General features: G+C 46.9%; 1 protein-coding gene across 1 annotated transcript; it reads left to right on the top strand.

The window, feature by feature from the left end:
• The first annotated feature begins 8,847 nt into the window (after positions 1-8,847).
• On the top strand, positions 8,848-11,890 carry LOC123070474 (GDSL esterase/lipase At5g45910). The gene is made up of 5 exons (XM_044493706.1): positions 8,848-9,286; positions 9,408-9,623; positions 9,720-9,871; positions 9,954-10,227; positions 11,376-11,890. The coding sequence occupies exons 1-5, from the start codon at positions 9,016-9,018 to the stop codon at positions 11,609-11,611; spliced, it is 1,149 nt and encodes a 382-aa protein (XP_044349641.1). The 5' UTR covers positions 8,848-9,015; the 3' UTR covers positions 11,612-11,890.
• The last annotated feature ends 4,082 nt before the right edge of the window (positions 11,891-15,972 follow it).

Consider the following 15,972-nt stretch of genomic DNA (forward strand, 5'->3'; position numbering starts at 1 on the left):
GAATTCTAGCTCTTTTTTGAATTCACCGACCTTTGTATCTACGAACCGTCTCCAAACCCTACGAGGCAAAAAAATTAAATGAACAAGAGAGTTATTAGTTACTTGATATTAGGAAATGAACGAAATAGGCCGATCGATATAGAGCGCAAATGAATGAAAATAATTACTTCTGCAGCATTCTTCTCATGCCGCCCCAAAGCTTTGGATCCTTATTCAGAGAGTCGTGGACGAGACATTCTGAGGTGTCAACTTTAATTACTAGCAGAATCCAGTGGAACCTGCGGACACAATACATGCACAGTACGTCATGCATAACTCATCGATTAAGCTGGCCACATACCATGCATGGAGTAAAAAAAAGAGAATGTGCTCAAGACAGAAACACTCACCCAAAATGGTAAGGAAATAGAATATCACTTTTGAGTTCCTGCTTTGTAAGAAACTGCCACAGGTCTGCCTCCATGTCGGCGGGGTGATGCTCCAACACATATCCATTAACGATGTGTGGGTCAATGAACCCAACATCATGGATGTTTCTTACTCTGCATTCCTTAATCTTCATTCTGCATGTATAATAGCGGACACAACAATATAGTTAGGACATATATATAGTGCAGGCAATATGAACGAGATGGGGTAGAAATAAATCACTTACAGAACGTAGCAACTGATGATAGATTTGTCGAGCTCGCGCAGATTGAAAAGCTGGAACAATTCACTCAGATGAATTTGTACATAGTAATGTTTGAAGTGATGCTCATATCTAACTTCCGCATAAATATATTCTTTGGCGTTTTTATTTTTTATGTAACCCTTGTACCATTTCAGCAGACCTTTCATTTGTGGAGGTAGATCCTCTTCCTGCGCAGGCTCGACGAGAGGCCCATTCTTCACATATGTAATTACTACCTCCTTCACTGGCGCCTCATCAAGGCCTAACAGTTCACGAAGAGTAATACCTAAGTTGGCCGCTTGTTCTCTGGCACTCATTACAGTCAATCCATGTGCTGCCGCAGCTGCTATGATATCGGGGTCATCCGGACCGGCGGCTTTCACTATAAGCGGGGCAATCGATTGTTTACTTTGTTCCCCGAGCTGGGCAACTCGTTTCCCGCTTTTTTTACTTTCTAATTCCGTTTTCTCGGCCTCCTCCAAGGCTTTGTTCTCCTGGTTCTCCGCCCGCTCTTTCTTCTCCTTCAACATGAGTGCCTGCCTACGAAGTTCACGTGCATAGTCGTCAGGCAGATTCTTCGCGGCTTGGGACGGTGTGCTCAAAAATGACTTAGCCCACTTCTTTGCTCATCAGAAAATACTGGCTTGGGCTCGGGCTCTCTTTTCTTCTTGCAGTCCGCCTTCCATTTCTCATGATCAGCAGCCGCGGCCGCGGCAGTTTCCTCGGCACTACGTTCCCAAGGCCTTGTGGGGAGAGGCTTCAGTGATGGCTCCGGTACCTTTGTGGTCTTAGGTACATAAGGGTCCGGGTTAATAATCCAGGACTGCTTCTGCTTCTTTGCCGGAGGTGGATTGGGGGGCGGCGTCTGATCACCCGCCGGACGAGGACTGGGGGCGGCGTCTGATCACCCGCCGGACATTGTGGACTGGGGGCGGCGTCTGATCACCCGCCGGACGTTGTGGACTGGGGGGCGGCATCTGATCACCCGCCGGACGTTGTGGACTGGGGGGCGTCGGCTGACGTGACGGAGGTGTAGGTGAACCGCCACCACCGTAGGGGGGTGGACTTGTTGTCCTTGGCGCCTCGCCTGGAAACTTGATAAACTTCTTTTGCCATAGAATGAAATGGCGCTTGACATCTCCAAGTCTTTTCTCCCCTTCAGGTGTAGCAATGTCAATCTCCAGGTCCTCAAACCCTTGGACTATGTCCTCCACCGTGACACGAGCATAGCCATCTTGAATGGGGTTGTTGTGGTGGAGTGCTCCAGGTAAACATGGTAAAGCACTGCCGATGGCTACCTTCATGGACATGTTCCCGATAGGATAATACAGATGACATTCTTTCATCTCCTTTATATCATCCACGGGGTAGCGAGGAGGCTCCGGTGCAGTAATTTCGACCACCAGAGGCTCCGGTGCAGTAATTTCGACCACCAGAGGCTCCGGTGCAGTAATTTCGATCGTCGGTGCATCTGCACCAGCCGGTGGGGCCTCCGTGGAAGCCACACTGCTTCTCCGCTGCTGGCTTCTGAGATCCGCTAGATGATCTTCATGCTGCGCCCGAGCTGCATCTCTTTCGGCTACTAGTACACTCACGGTTTTCTTCATCACATCCATTTCCGATGCCAACCGCGCCACAACATCTGCTTCCCGATCCATCTTTCTCTTCCGGCTTCTGTAACCGTACGGGTCATCGTTCTAGGGGAACCCTATTTTCCACGGAATGTGCCCCATGCCTCGCACACGTCCTCCGTGTTCAGGATTCCCGAGGGCTTTTGTCAGCGCGTCGTTCTCTCTGTTGAACTTGATCTTCCCCTCTTGAGCATCCCTCATTGCGTCAATAAGGGCTTGGGTGGGTTTAATTATTTTGCCCCGGTAAACACACTCCCCTGTCTCCGGGTTCAGCGTTCCCCATGCCCGTACCACCAGCTTTTGGCCCTTGGGTCCCATCCCTCCGTACCTGGACGGATTCCTCGCGCCCTCAGCTCGTTCTCCATCTTCTCCCACCTAGGCTCCCAAAGGTGATACCCTCCTGGCCCCATAATATGATTGTACTCCTTCTTAGCCGCATTTTCCTTATTTTTTTGATATTTGAATGATGCTCCGATTTCTTTTGCTTCACAAATTCTGGCCAATCATGTTTCAGTTTCTCATATTGTCCTTTGAAATCCGGAGTCTTGTTCTGCTTGACAAAGTCATGGGCTAGATTTTGCTTGAATTTCCGGAATGCGTCGGCCATCTTATGAAGAGCGAACTGTTTGACTAGCCTCCTCCTCTCCTTGTTTTCCTCAATCTTGTTACCCTCCTCATCGAATTTGTTGTATTCCGGAGGTAGAACAAAATGTTCCATAAGCTTCTTGAAGCAATCTTTTTTTGTTCTCTTATCGACAAAAGTGAAACCAGCAATTCGTGCCTTCTTTGGCTTATTCCACTCCTGGACGGTGATCGAGACGTTGTCTCTAACAACGGCTCCGCATTGGTTGACAAACTTGGTGGCGTTCTTGCGGGGCTCCAGCGGCCTGCCGGTTGCACTGTCGACAACCTCGATGGTGCATGTTTCTCCTTGTTTCATCGTCTTGGTTGCGCCATGCTTTGACGACTTACTCGATTGTTTCGACGATCCGGCCGAGGGCTAAAATAAGAAAGAGAGTCGCGCGCGTTAGTACACACATATTTATTCAAATCAGTTAGTTTGTATCACCAGAGGCTCAATGTATATATATACCTCGGCGCCGGAGGTGGTTGCTACTTCCATTTGAAGATTGTCGTTTATCGACGTTTGTTCGGCATCATCTTGCTGACGGCGCCCTTCATCTTCACCGTCAAGGTTCAGATAAGAAGAGATATCATCTTCTTCTTGTCCGGTCGGCACATATAGAATATCGCCGTTTATGATGCCGAACATATGTGCTTCACCGTCCGGATCATAGTTGTACATAATCGGGTCAGCTCTATCGTCCGCCATTATGTCAGTCCTGAAAACATGTAGTAAAAACAAATTAATTAAGTGAAGAAGGGGGGCGGTGGCGGTGGCGGTGGCGAAAGGGCGGTGGCAAAAGGAGGGGGCGAGGAAGGGGTGGGAGAGGGTGTCGCGGTAGAGCGCAAGACGGGGCGGCAGACGACGGCGTCACGGAGAGGGAGGCGAGGACAACACACATGTATAACCCTCGCCGCCCCCTCTCGATCCCAAAAAAACACCGCGCGCATCGCCGCCCCCCTCGCCGCCCCCTTTCCGTATATGCGCGGGGTCGTGTACATTTTTTTAAAGCGGGATCGTTGTACATTGACGCGCGGGGTCGTTGTATATATTGATTATCAAGTTTTACTTTTTTGTTGTTAATTATCAAGTTTTATATATGTTTTTTTGTTAATTATCAAATTTTACGATTTTTTTGTTAATTATCAAGTTTTAAGTTATTTTACCGTTATTGTTAAACTAATTAACTAGTTAAAATTAAAAGAACAAAAAAAGAAAAAAAAGAAAAAATTCCGGTGGCCCGCGGCGCCCCTCTCTCTCTCCACGATCTCGCTCTCTGTCTGAGACCGGTGGCCCGTGCGCGCGCGGCAGTACCGAGGCCGGCCGGCGGCGTTGAGGGCGGGCGAGCGAGGCGGCGCGCGCGCGGTGGGCGAGGGAGGCCGGTGACGGCCGGCGGCGCCGTACGTGTGGGCGAGAGGGGGCGGCGCGCGTGGGCCGGGGCGGGGCGCGGTGTGCAAACATACGGCGGGCGACGGCGGGCGGCGTCGAGGGCGAGGGCGACGGCGGGCAGCGTCGAGGGCGACGGCGGGCGTCGTCGAGGGCGACGGCGGGCGGCGTCGAGGGCGAGGGCGACGGCGGCAGGCCTTCGGAGCGGTGTTGAATCGGAGAAGACGAGAAAGGGTTCGGGCCCTTGTATTTATAGCCCCCCCCTTTAGTCGCGGTTGGGGAGGCGACCCGCGACTAAAGGGTAACCTTTAGTCGCGGTTGGCCAGACCAACCGCGACTAAAGGGTTTTTTGGCGGGTTTTTGCGTTCCCGCGCGCAACGACCTTTTGCCCATTCTCGGTTATTAGAATACTAAAGGGTAACCTTTAGTCGCGGTTGGCCAGACCTAAAGGTATTTTTCAAAATACTTTTTCTTTTTCAAAATCTTAAAAATACAAATAATATATCAAAAAATTCAGAAAAATAAAACTAATTCAATTCAATATGTTAAAAACACAAATATTATATCAAAAAATTCAGAAAAATAAAACTAATTCAATTCAAAATTCTAAAAAATACAAATAATATATCAAAAAATTAAGAAAAATAAAACTAATTCAATTCAAAATGTTAAAAATACAAATAATATATCAAAAAATTCAGAAAAATAAAACTAATTCAATTCTATATGTTAGAAACACAAATATTATATCAAAAAATTCAGAAAAATAAAACTAATTCAATTCAAAATTCTAAAAATACAAATAATATATCAAAAATTAAGAAAAATAAAACTAATTCAATTCAAAATGTTAAAAATACAAATAATATATCAAAAAATTCAGAAAAATAAAACTAATTCAATTCAAAATTTTATACGCCTAGGCAGGAGTACGACAGCGACGACAGCAGCGACGACGACGGCGGCAACTTAGAAGGCGACGACTACCAGTACAACGGCGGCGGCTATGAAGACTACGAGTATGCATATTATACGCCTAGGCAGGAGTATGACTAAATCACTCCAAATTTCATGTATCATCAGTGGTATCTCGAATCATTCGAAAATGGACACCAAACACATCACGGGTAATATAATTCACATGATCCATTCAACAAAGTTTGGTACAATAAATTATTACACATCATTTCTTCCCTTGTGTCCCTGCTTGCTTACGATTGTGCCGTATCCATGGAGCATCCTCATCATTTAACTTAATGCTTGGGTCGGTGTTCACTTTGAAGGGCGGAATTTCAGCAAACATATTATAATCTTCTGACATGTCTGTCTTGTCCTCCACTCCCACGATGTTTCTTTTCCCTGAAAGAACAATGTGGCGCTTTGGATCATCGCATGATGTACTGATCGTTTTCTTATCTTTCCGTTTCCTCGGTTTACTACTCATGTCCTTCACATAGAAAACCTGAGCGACATCTTTTGCTAGGACGAATGGTTCGTCAAGGTAACCAAGATTGTTGAAATCCACCATTGTCATTTCGTATTGCTGGTCCACCTTTACCCCACCTCCTGTTAGCTTGAACCATTTGCACCGGAACAAAGGGACCTTAAAGGAGGGTCCATAGTCAAGTTCCCATATCTCCTCTATGTAACCATAATATGTGACCTTTTGCCCATTCTCGGTTGCTGCATCAAAGCGGACACCACTGTTTTGGTTGGTGCTCTTTTTATCTTGGGCGATCGTGTAAAATGTATTCCCATTTATCTCGTACCCTTGGAAAGTCGTTATAGTCGAAGATGGTGTCTTGGCCAACATGTACAGCTGATCTACAACATCATTGCCATTCATTAAATGTTTTATCAACCAACTGCCGAAAGTCTCCATGTGGGCCTTCCTAATCCAGGATTCAGGCTTCCCCGGGTTGTCCAAGCGTAAAATATTCTTGTGTTTCTCAAAGTACGGAGCCACCAAGCTGGAATTGGTCAGTACAGTGTGGTGTGCTTCAGTCAGAGAATGGCCGTCCATACATATCGTTGATTTCCTTCCGATCGTGCCTTTTCCACTTAGTCTTCCCTCGTGCCGCGATCGAGGAAGACCAATCGGCTTAAGGTCAGGAACAAAGTCAACACAAAACTCAATTACCTCCTCTTTGTTCCTGAACAGACGTTTCAACCATGGTATTATAGGAGCATACCACATCACCTTGGCGGGAACCCTCTTCCTGGGTTTCTCGCCCTCAACATCGTCACCAGGGTCATCGCCTCTGATCTTATAACGCAATGCAGTGCATACCGGGCATTCATTCAAATTCTCGTATTCACCGCGGTAGAGGATGCAGTCGTTGATGCATGCATGTATCTTCAGAACCTCTAAACCTAGAGGGCAGACAACCTTCTTTGCTTCGTACGTACTGGCGGGCAACTCGTTATTCTTTGGAAACATATTCTTCAACATTTTCAGCAAGTTTTCAAATGCCGAGTCAGCTACACCTGCATGTGCCTTCCATTTCAGCAAATCCAGTGTGCAGCCCAGCTTTTTCAGACCATCATCGCATCCGGGGTACAACGACTTTCTGTGATCCTCTAACATGCGATCCAAATTCTCCCTCTCCTTTTCAGTTTCGCAGCGTCTCCGTGCATCAGCAATGGTCCGACCAAGATCATCAACGGTCTCATCACGTGCCTCTTCTTCACCTTCACCTTCCCCTTCACCTTCAGCATCCTCCATGAAAGTATCACCGAAATGAGCAAGATAGCTTTCATCGATGAAATCATCCCCTTCTTCATCTTCTTCCATTATAACCCCTCTTTCTCCATGCTTGGTCAACAATTATAGCTTGGCATGAAACCGTGCCGAAGCAGGTGCAGGTGAACTTCTCTTGAGGAAGAGTAACCCTTCTGATTCTTACAGTCAACACATGGACAGATAACAAAACCCTTCTGCTTGTTCGCATTAGCCACTACGAGGAAATCTTTCAAACCCGTAGTGAACTCGCGGGAGAGTCGGTTACCGTACATCCATTGCCGATTCATCTGCATTATTATAATATAAAATATATAATTAACCATCATGCATTTGTTAAACTAACTAGCTATAAACAATAGAAATTAAACAATGAACAACACACATGCATATTTTATCAATGACACACATGCATGAAAGGTTCAAGTTGCTAACCGCGATCGAGGAGGAAAAAATAAATGAGGAACCTCAAGTGTGGCTCCAACACTTCATATCATGTTTGTTTCACCCTCTTGAGGTATTTCATCAAACACCTTGTGTGCATAAGAGGAACCAAAAGCAAACCTACACCCCCTTGTGAAGCTTGTGAAGAGAAGTGGCACCAAATGGCTAAGTGAGCGTGCTGAACTGGTATATATAGGGGAGGAGCTTTAGTCGCGGTTGGCCTGGCCAACCGCGACTAAAGGCCTTTGGGCACCTTTAGTCGCGGTTGGCCTGGCCAACCGCGACTAAAGCCCCTCACGTGCACCAGCTGGCCACCGAGCGCCCTGGGCCAGGCCTTTGGTCGCGGTTCGTCTGCCGAACCGCGACTAAAAACTTCATTAGTCGCGGTTCCTACTGTTTCGCGACTAATGAGACTGGACGGAAGCCTCTTTTTCTACCAGTGAGTACAACATATTAGCCGCATGCGACACAAAATAAAATAAAATCATACTTAGTTGCAATATGTCCAAACAACCTATGCAACATCGGAGTTTTTAAAAAATGGCCAACACCACCGTCATTTTCAGTCACTTGCCTTGCCGGCAGACTGTCGCCGTCGATGGATCTAACGGCTCACAACAACTCGCCATGGCCTAGTAGTATACTAGTCTATGTACCCACAAAAAGAAAAATACAAGTGTATGTAGTGCAATGGCTACGGCTTGTCGTGGTTATACTACTAGTGTAGTGCAACGATGCGGTAGCGACCCGCGTGGAAAGAGAAGCAGCCCGAAAACAGAAACGAAAAAATGGACAAGGTGGGCAGCCCGGGGACCAGGCACATGCGTGGCACAAACCCCGCGCATGCGCTCCGATCGAGCCCTCGGAGATCGGACGGCGCGGCGTGAGAACTCAGTCGGTGGGGTGGAGTAGGAACGTTCCCCGTATTTTTATATGGTTAGTGTTATAGTATAATTAGACCAACTTGCTTTGCTTTGGAAGCGTTTGGTCTTTGGCGCTGGCTGGCTGCTGACTTCTCACCTACCGTTGCATGCGAGAGATTAGGAGGATCCATTTCTTTTCTGATCCCATGTTATGTCACCGTGCATCGCGGGCGGTAGAGAAAAGTATTATCCACCTAACCTAATATTCCGTACCAAACCCAACCAGATTTGTATTTGACCCATTTGGTGTCACCAGCTTCTATTTTTCTCTCTTTCGGAACGGGAACGGGAACGGGAATGGGAACGGAACACGACTGGTTCGTGGTTGGTGGGTGATGGCGCACTGTCATTTTCCTGCTGGTGTGATTTTAAAATTCGGCAACCAGGGAAAGCGCCACACGAGCAGCCGCCACCGGCCGGCCAGGCCACGCCAGCAGGCAGCAGCGCGTCCCTCCTCTCCTCGCCTACAAACAGCGACGACCGAGCGAGCGGTTCGACCCACCTGCCTCGTCTTCCGTCTCCTGCTTCTCTTCCTCCTCTCTCCCGCCCCGCGTGGAACCGACCGACCCGCACACGCACAAGGAGCGGCCGGCATGGGGAGAAGGGAGGCGCTCGTGGTTCTCCTCGCGGTCGTCCTCGCGGCGGCGGCGGCCGGGGAGGCGGACGCTGCCAAGGCCAAGGGGAAGGCCAAGGGGAAGTACCGGGCGCTGTTCAACTTCGGGGACTCGCTGGCCGACGCCGGCAACCTCATCGCCAACGGCGTGCCGGACATCCTCGCCACCGCCAGGCTGCCCTACGGCCAGACCTACTTCGGCAAGCCCACCGGCCGCTGCTCCGACGGCCGCCTCGTCATCGACCACCTGGGTGAGTTGACTGCCTGCCGTGTTTCATTTTGATTTGGTTGCTTCTCGCTTGCTTCCTCTTCCTCCGAGATTCTGTGGGTCCTCAACTGACGCGCTTGCTCGATCGGCCACCGCAACTGCAGCGCAGGAATTCGGGCTGCCCCTGCTGCCGCCGTCCAAAGCCAATCGCTCCGACTTAAGTCACGGTGCCAACTTCGCCATCACCGGCGCCACCGCGCTCGACACGCCCTACTTCGAGGCCAGGGGCCTCGGCGCCGTCGTCTGGAACTCCGGCGCCCTCATGACCCAAATCCAGTGGTTCCGTGACCTCAAGCCTTTCTTCTGCAACTCCACCAAGGGTAAGCAAACGTCAAAAGGAATCCCGCCTTTGCAGCTATATATGTATAGGTGGTGGATTGCGATGAAGTGATTGGGAATTTTGTATGTTTTTGCAGAAGAATGCAAGGAGTTCTATGCCAACTCGCTGTTCGTCGTCGGCGAGTTCGGTGGCAACGACTACAACGCGCCCCTGTTTGCCGGGAAGGGCCTCACAGAGGCGTACAAGTTCATGCCGGATGTCATCCAGGGCATCTCCGATGGCGTCGAGGTAGCCATTGCTTCTTCTTTGTTACTCACATATCTGTTTCCTCGCTGTCAACCACGATTGCTCATGTACGGTAATGGTGCAGGAATTGATCGCCGAGGGGGCAGTGGATCTCATCGTGCCAGGGGTGATGCCCACTGGGTGCTTCCCCGTGTACCTGAACATGCTCGACATGCCAGCCCACGAGTATGGCGCCCGGAGCGGGTGCATCCGTCAGTACAACACCTTCTCATGGGTGCACAACGCACACCTCAAGAGAGCACTCGAGAAGCTCCGGCCCAAGTACCCCAATGTGCGGATCATATATGGCGACTACTACACGCCAGTTGTCCAGTTCATGCTCCAGCCTGAGAAGTTTGGTTAGTTCTCAAACACCTGAACTTTTGCCATAGCTAACTCATTAAGCATCAGAATTTAGTGATTTACAAATTGGTCTGGTTGTATGCATATGTTCTTACTGATGTGCTACTAATTACTGTAGATGGATCTTAATTAGTGTGCATGTGCTTACTTTTGTCTGGTGTAAAGTCAACTGTTAGGCAGTCAGCGATTTCCTTCCGTTCGCCTTGAAAAGAACACAATACTATAAATAATTAGATAGTTCAGATCTGGGCAGAGAGCAAGAGATGCTTTCGCCTGGATTGGAGCACATAGCATATAATACAAAAATGGCGAACACAACTTGCAGCCAGAATATCAACTCAAGCACCTTCACCCATGTTCAGAGTATATTAGAAGCAAAGGTTACTAATCCGATGCTCTAGGATCATTTATCTAGTCTGTAAAGGGGTACTAGCTATCACTTCAATTAGTACTTCAAAGCTTGTCCACTTGGTAGCTGTCTTGTTTAGTGGTCATGTGGGGCTAATGGTTGGGATGGTTAGATCATCTACTCCAATCAGAACTTACACAACCTGCCCGTACTCCCACCTAGACTGAAGGACTCACGTTTTTTGCATTTAGTGTTCTAGTACAGTAAAATGCTGGCGTATGAGTTGTACAGGTTACTGTAATATCCTTATAACCTTAACTCAACACGCATATATACTCCATGAACTGTAAACACGTGTTTTTTTGTATTAGAAAATCACTTCCTTTTTATTGTGTATACTTCTCCCAATGTATGCCTTCATCTGTTTGCTTGCTTAACTTATTGGCAATTAACCTTTGTTACGATTTATGCTTGTATCTTTCTCTTATTAGTTTTCTCTTTTCGAAGAAGATCTTCATTAGTTTAGAGTACTGGATGGTAGCGCATTTTGTCAATACATGTCCCTGCCATATCTAGATCCCATGTACTCGTCCTCTAGAGTTTCCATTTCAGTGTTGCCTTGTAACAGAAAGTACATCCTGTACTTTCTCAGGGCATGCATGCCTTTGCCAACCTAATCTTGCTGGCAGGGACGATGTTTCTGTCTCAACTACTAATTCGGAAGTATGCGGATGCTTTATTGTTGATGAGAATGGCACAATGCAGGGGCCTAACCATTTCCTCTTCATAATTCAGGATTCTACAAGCAGTTACCTAGGGCATGCTGCGGGGCTCCTGGGTCCGTTGCCAAAGCCGCTTACAACTTCAACGTGACGGCCAAATGCGGGGAGCCTGGTGCCACTGCTTGTGCTGACCCAACGACCCACTGGAGCTGGGACGGTATTCACTTGACGGAGGCTGCTTACGGTCATATCGCCAGGGGTTGGCTATATGGCCCTTTCGCAGACCAACCGATTGTTCAGTCCTCGTGAGCATTCCACCTCTGCTGTTGCACTTGTAGAGCGTCTGAGAATAGCACACTAAACTGGAGAAGGGAAAGTAGTTCTTCCATATAGTTCCAATGGTTCATACGTGTATATTTTCATTTGATTGAATTCATTGCAAGTGGGGTACAAAGGTGAAATAGGGGATACCAAAAGCATGATTTGTTTTTATCTGTGAGGTGGTATAAATGTAAAATGTAATGAACACCATGATTACGAATATTGCCTCTGGGAAATACGATACTACAGAATCTTTGAGGGTGTGTTTGGAAGCTTGCATTGTTTTTTTGCCCTCCTCGTATATGTGTCTCGTCTGGCACAGACTAAGCAAATACAGGCTGAAAACCATGTTATGCACATGGCTGTCGGAAAAGGGTCCTCCGCTTTATATTATAAAGCAATCATCACCAATTAAAACCGAGAGACCGTTACAAACACACACCACCACCGCACATAACACACGCCCAAGGTACAATACAAAGGGCCAGGCACCCCACCCCACCGAAAACAAAGCAAAACCACTTGGAGCGACAATAGAGAGGGAGCCGGACAACAATGAAGCCATCACAACAGTGCCTCCCAGAAGGGTACGACCATGGATAGCCGCCACCGCCCGATCTCGAAGATCAGGTTTTCACTGGGAGCAAGACGACAGGAGTGGAAACGCCGTGACGGAGCCTTCAGGAAGGATACGATGTCAACGGCCGCCGCCACCGTCGGCTAGTTAAAGGGCCGGGCTAGTGGTGTACCCCGACGCTCACACCCCTTCATCGCACCCTAACTCTGTCAACCACCCGCAACCACACCACCAGTGTGGGCATGGTTGCCCGTCCAACCGGCCGCCCCCGACCAATGGAGCCACCAGTAGATGCTCTGCCCCGGACATCGGCAGACCTGCGTCAACCCACCTACGGCGAGGAAAAAGGAAGACGGAGGAGCGGACGCATCCGGATCGGCACACTCCTACGCCAGCGGCAGGTTATGCGACCGCATCGAGGCCACCCATCCCTCCTACCGAGCTCCCCGCCGAACACGAGGAAATAGGGAGAAGGAGGAACAGACGCATCTGGACCAGCACACCCTGTGCTGGCTACAAGTGACGCGACCGCATCGAGGCCACCCGTCCCTCGTACCAAGCTCCCCATCAAGCACACCCTCAAGTCACCCTACCATGGCAGCCGACACACTGAAGGAAATATGCCCTAGAGGCAATAAGAAAATTATTTTATATTTCCTCATTCATGATAAAGATTTATTATTCATGCTAGAATTGTATTGATCGGAAACTTAAATACATGTGTGAATATATAAACAAATACCGTGTCCCTAGTAAGCGTCTACTAGACTAGCTCGTCGATCAAAGATGGTTAAGGTTTTCTAACCATAGACATGTGTTGTCATTTGATAATGGGATCACATCATTAGGAGAATGATCTGATGGACAAGACCCATCCGTTAGCTTAGCATATTGATCGTTCAGTTTATTGCTATTGTTTTCTTGTTGACAAATACATATTCCTTCGACTATGAGATTATGCAACCCCCGGATACCGGAGGAATACCTTGTGTGCTATCAAACATTACAACATAACTGAGTGATCATAAATATGCTCTACAGGTATCTCCGAAGGTGTTTGTTGAGTTAGCATAGATTGAGATTAGGATTTGTCACTCCGAGTGTCAGAAATGTATCTCTGGGCCCTCTTGGTAATACACATCATAAGAAGCCTTGCAAGAAAAGTAACTAAAGAGTTAGTTGCAAGATGATGTATTACAGAACGAGTAAAGATGATACCATCTTGTAGCAACCCGACCTCATGCGGTCAAGCCTCTGTGCATTAATGTCATCCCTGGATTGGTAATGCTGACACGCATAGTACTCGAGGAATTATAACAGAGTTCAGTCACACACTTATTACATCGAGTCCTCATAATGAGTATGGTTACAAAAATATGATGGCTGAAGGCCATCTAAACAAAATAACTGCGGAAGCTTCAAAGGTAAATGAGTCCATCAACTCCAACGACATAGCTGAGTGCAAGACAACGACCTATCGTACCTTATTTGTCGTCTGAGTAGTCTACAACATGAGACGTTGCAGCCGTGTAGGTTAGCACATTGAATATGCTGGCAGAGTTACACTGTAAAGCAATGATATGCAAGAACTATATCTACATGCAGTATTTGGCTAGTGGAGGCTGTAAGCTTATGGTTTTGCATAAAGCTAGTTTTTCCCTATGACAAAGGAATAAACTTATTTAACTACTCCCAAGTTGCCCAATATTTGAGAAGGTAACCCCAACTCAAATCCCAATTAAAAGTATCATCATTAACCCAATTCAAATTAATTAAAGTAACGTGATGAGATCACATCAATAATTCAAATACCAAATACTCAAGATGTACATAACCGGGGACACGGCTAACCATGATTAGTTTATACACTCTTCAGAGGTTTGCGCACTTTTCCCCACAAGACTCGACCGCATCCATGATCGGATGATCAAGACATAGTCTTTCTGAAGCACTTACTCTCTACTCCGGGCGGACTGGTACACCTACTTTTCCCTACATCTGCTATTCCACCTCTTCAAGAGCTCACGCAACTTACTCAACTATGCTAGAGCCCATAATAGCTTGTGGCTGCACACGGAAGGTTCTAGCATGAATAATCTTATGATCCCTTTGAGCCTGGGTGGCGAACCGAAGGAAAAATCACACGGGTACTCTGGGATTTCCTTAAATAGGCAACACTGGGTTCCCCAGGTTCCTCAACCAATCCACCCAGATGTATATTAAAGTTGCCACCTTAATGTTATCCATGATTAAAATAACTCTCAAACTTCCATGTGGGAATCACGATCCAATCCCCAATTACGAGCATGGCTAAGAAATAAATAAGCATAACGTATATTCCCAGGGTGATCAAAAGGTATTAGGTTCCTACCTCAAGTACTACAACCAAACCACATGTTCCCAATCCTACTCATGCAAATATTTGAGGGGGGTAATACTAATGCATAGTAAAAACTGGGTATAAAGGAGTATGATCAAAGTGTAACTTGCCTTGCTGACGATCTGCAAACTCTAGGGATTCGTAGTAACAAGCTCCGCACTCCGGGAAATCTAGCATAGACAAACAGTAGCATACATAAGCAATCACTCAACAGCATTATTATCACGTGGATTATATCTTAATAGTAGGTACATGTGATTAGCTATGATTGTGAAAAGAAACAACTCAAACGGAGAAACGAAACTCAAAATACGAACGAAACAAGATAGTTTACTAATCTGAACTAAGCTCAAATTTTACAGTACCAAAATCATGTTCAAGTTGGTTAACTGGAAAGAACAAAACGATACGAGGATTTAGGCGCTGGTTTCATCTAATTTGGATAAACGAGTAAAAAGTTATGCTAGTTTAAAGATCAGGGGCTAAATCGCGATAAAACTATTCGTGGATAAGTCCCTGGCCGAAAATAAACTAAAAAGAAAAAAACTACGACGCGAACGTTTGCTAACAGAACAAATCTAACAAAAATCGTTCACTAACAGATCTAAACGAACGGATTTTCGTTTTATAACTAAACCGGCCTAAAAAAAATAAACCGACGAAAACCTAAAAAAACGGGCGGTTCGGTGGGGTTTTTAGCGGTTCTAAAAAAACGGGCGACGGCGAGATCCGGGCGGCATCGGCGGTGCGGAGCGAGGCGAGGCGATGGCTGCGGTGAAGGTGGCGGTGGCTGCGGGTTTGGGAGGGAGGAGAGGAGGCGACGACGTCGAATATAAAGGCCTCGGGGGGGGGGGGGGGGCTGCTCGGCTCCGACTTGGGGTCCAAGTTGGCCGGCGGCGGTGGCAAGAACCCGGACTCCGGCGAGTCCGATTCCCGTACTGGAGAGAGAGGCGGCGGCGCGACGGGCCGGCTGGGCCTTCGGCGCAGTTCGTTCCGAGAAGATTTTTTTTAAAATAATTCCGCCGAAGAGAAAAAAAATACTAAATAAATATTTAGAAAATTCTAAATATTCTAGAAACAATTTTCACTGTCCAAACCTAATATGTAGGACAAGATGAACATTTTTCTGGACTAAAATGCAATTTTCAAAAATGCAATATTTTTCTAATACAAATAAAATAGCAAATAAAATACCAATAAATAAATAATTTGATTTTAAAATTCTTTCTCCAATATTTCTCTCAGGTTGAAGAAGTCATATTATCTTCTCTCATTTATTTTTAATATTGGAAATAATTGGAGAGAAAAATAATAAAATCAAATTGATCCTCTTTTCAAATTTGAAATAAATTCAAATATGAATTTTGTGAAACCTCCAATTCTCTCCTTTGG

The sequence above is a fragment of the Triticum aestivum genome, chromosome 3B, assembly GCF_018294505.1.
Source record: "Triticum aestivum cultivar Chinese Spring chromosome 3B, IWGSC CS RefSeq v2.1, whole genome shotgun sequence".
Taxonomy (NCBI): domain Eukaryota; kingdom Viridiplantae; phylum Streptophyta; class Magnoliopsida; order Poales; family Poaceae; genus Triticum; species Triticum aestivum.

Excerpts from the sequence above, each read along its gene's own strand:
- LOC123070474 (XM_044493706.1), top strand. The coding sequence starts at position 9,016 with ATGGGGAGAAGGGAGGCGCTCGTGGTTCTCCTCGCGGTCGTCCTCGCG. Across the intron at positions 9,287-9,407 it reads CCTCGTCATCGACCACCTGG|CGCAGGAATTCGGGCTGCCC; the intron begins GTGAGTTGACTG and ends CCGCAACTGCAG. Across the intron at positions 9,624-9,719 it reads CTTCTGCAACTCCACCAAGG|AAGAATGCAAGGAGTTCTAT; the intron begins GTAAGCAAACGT and ends ATGTTTTTGCAG.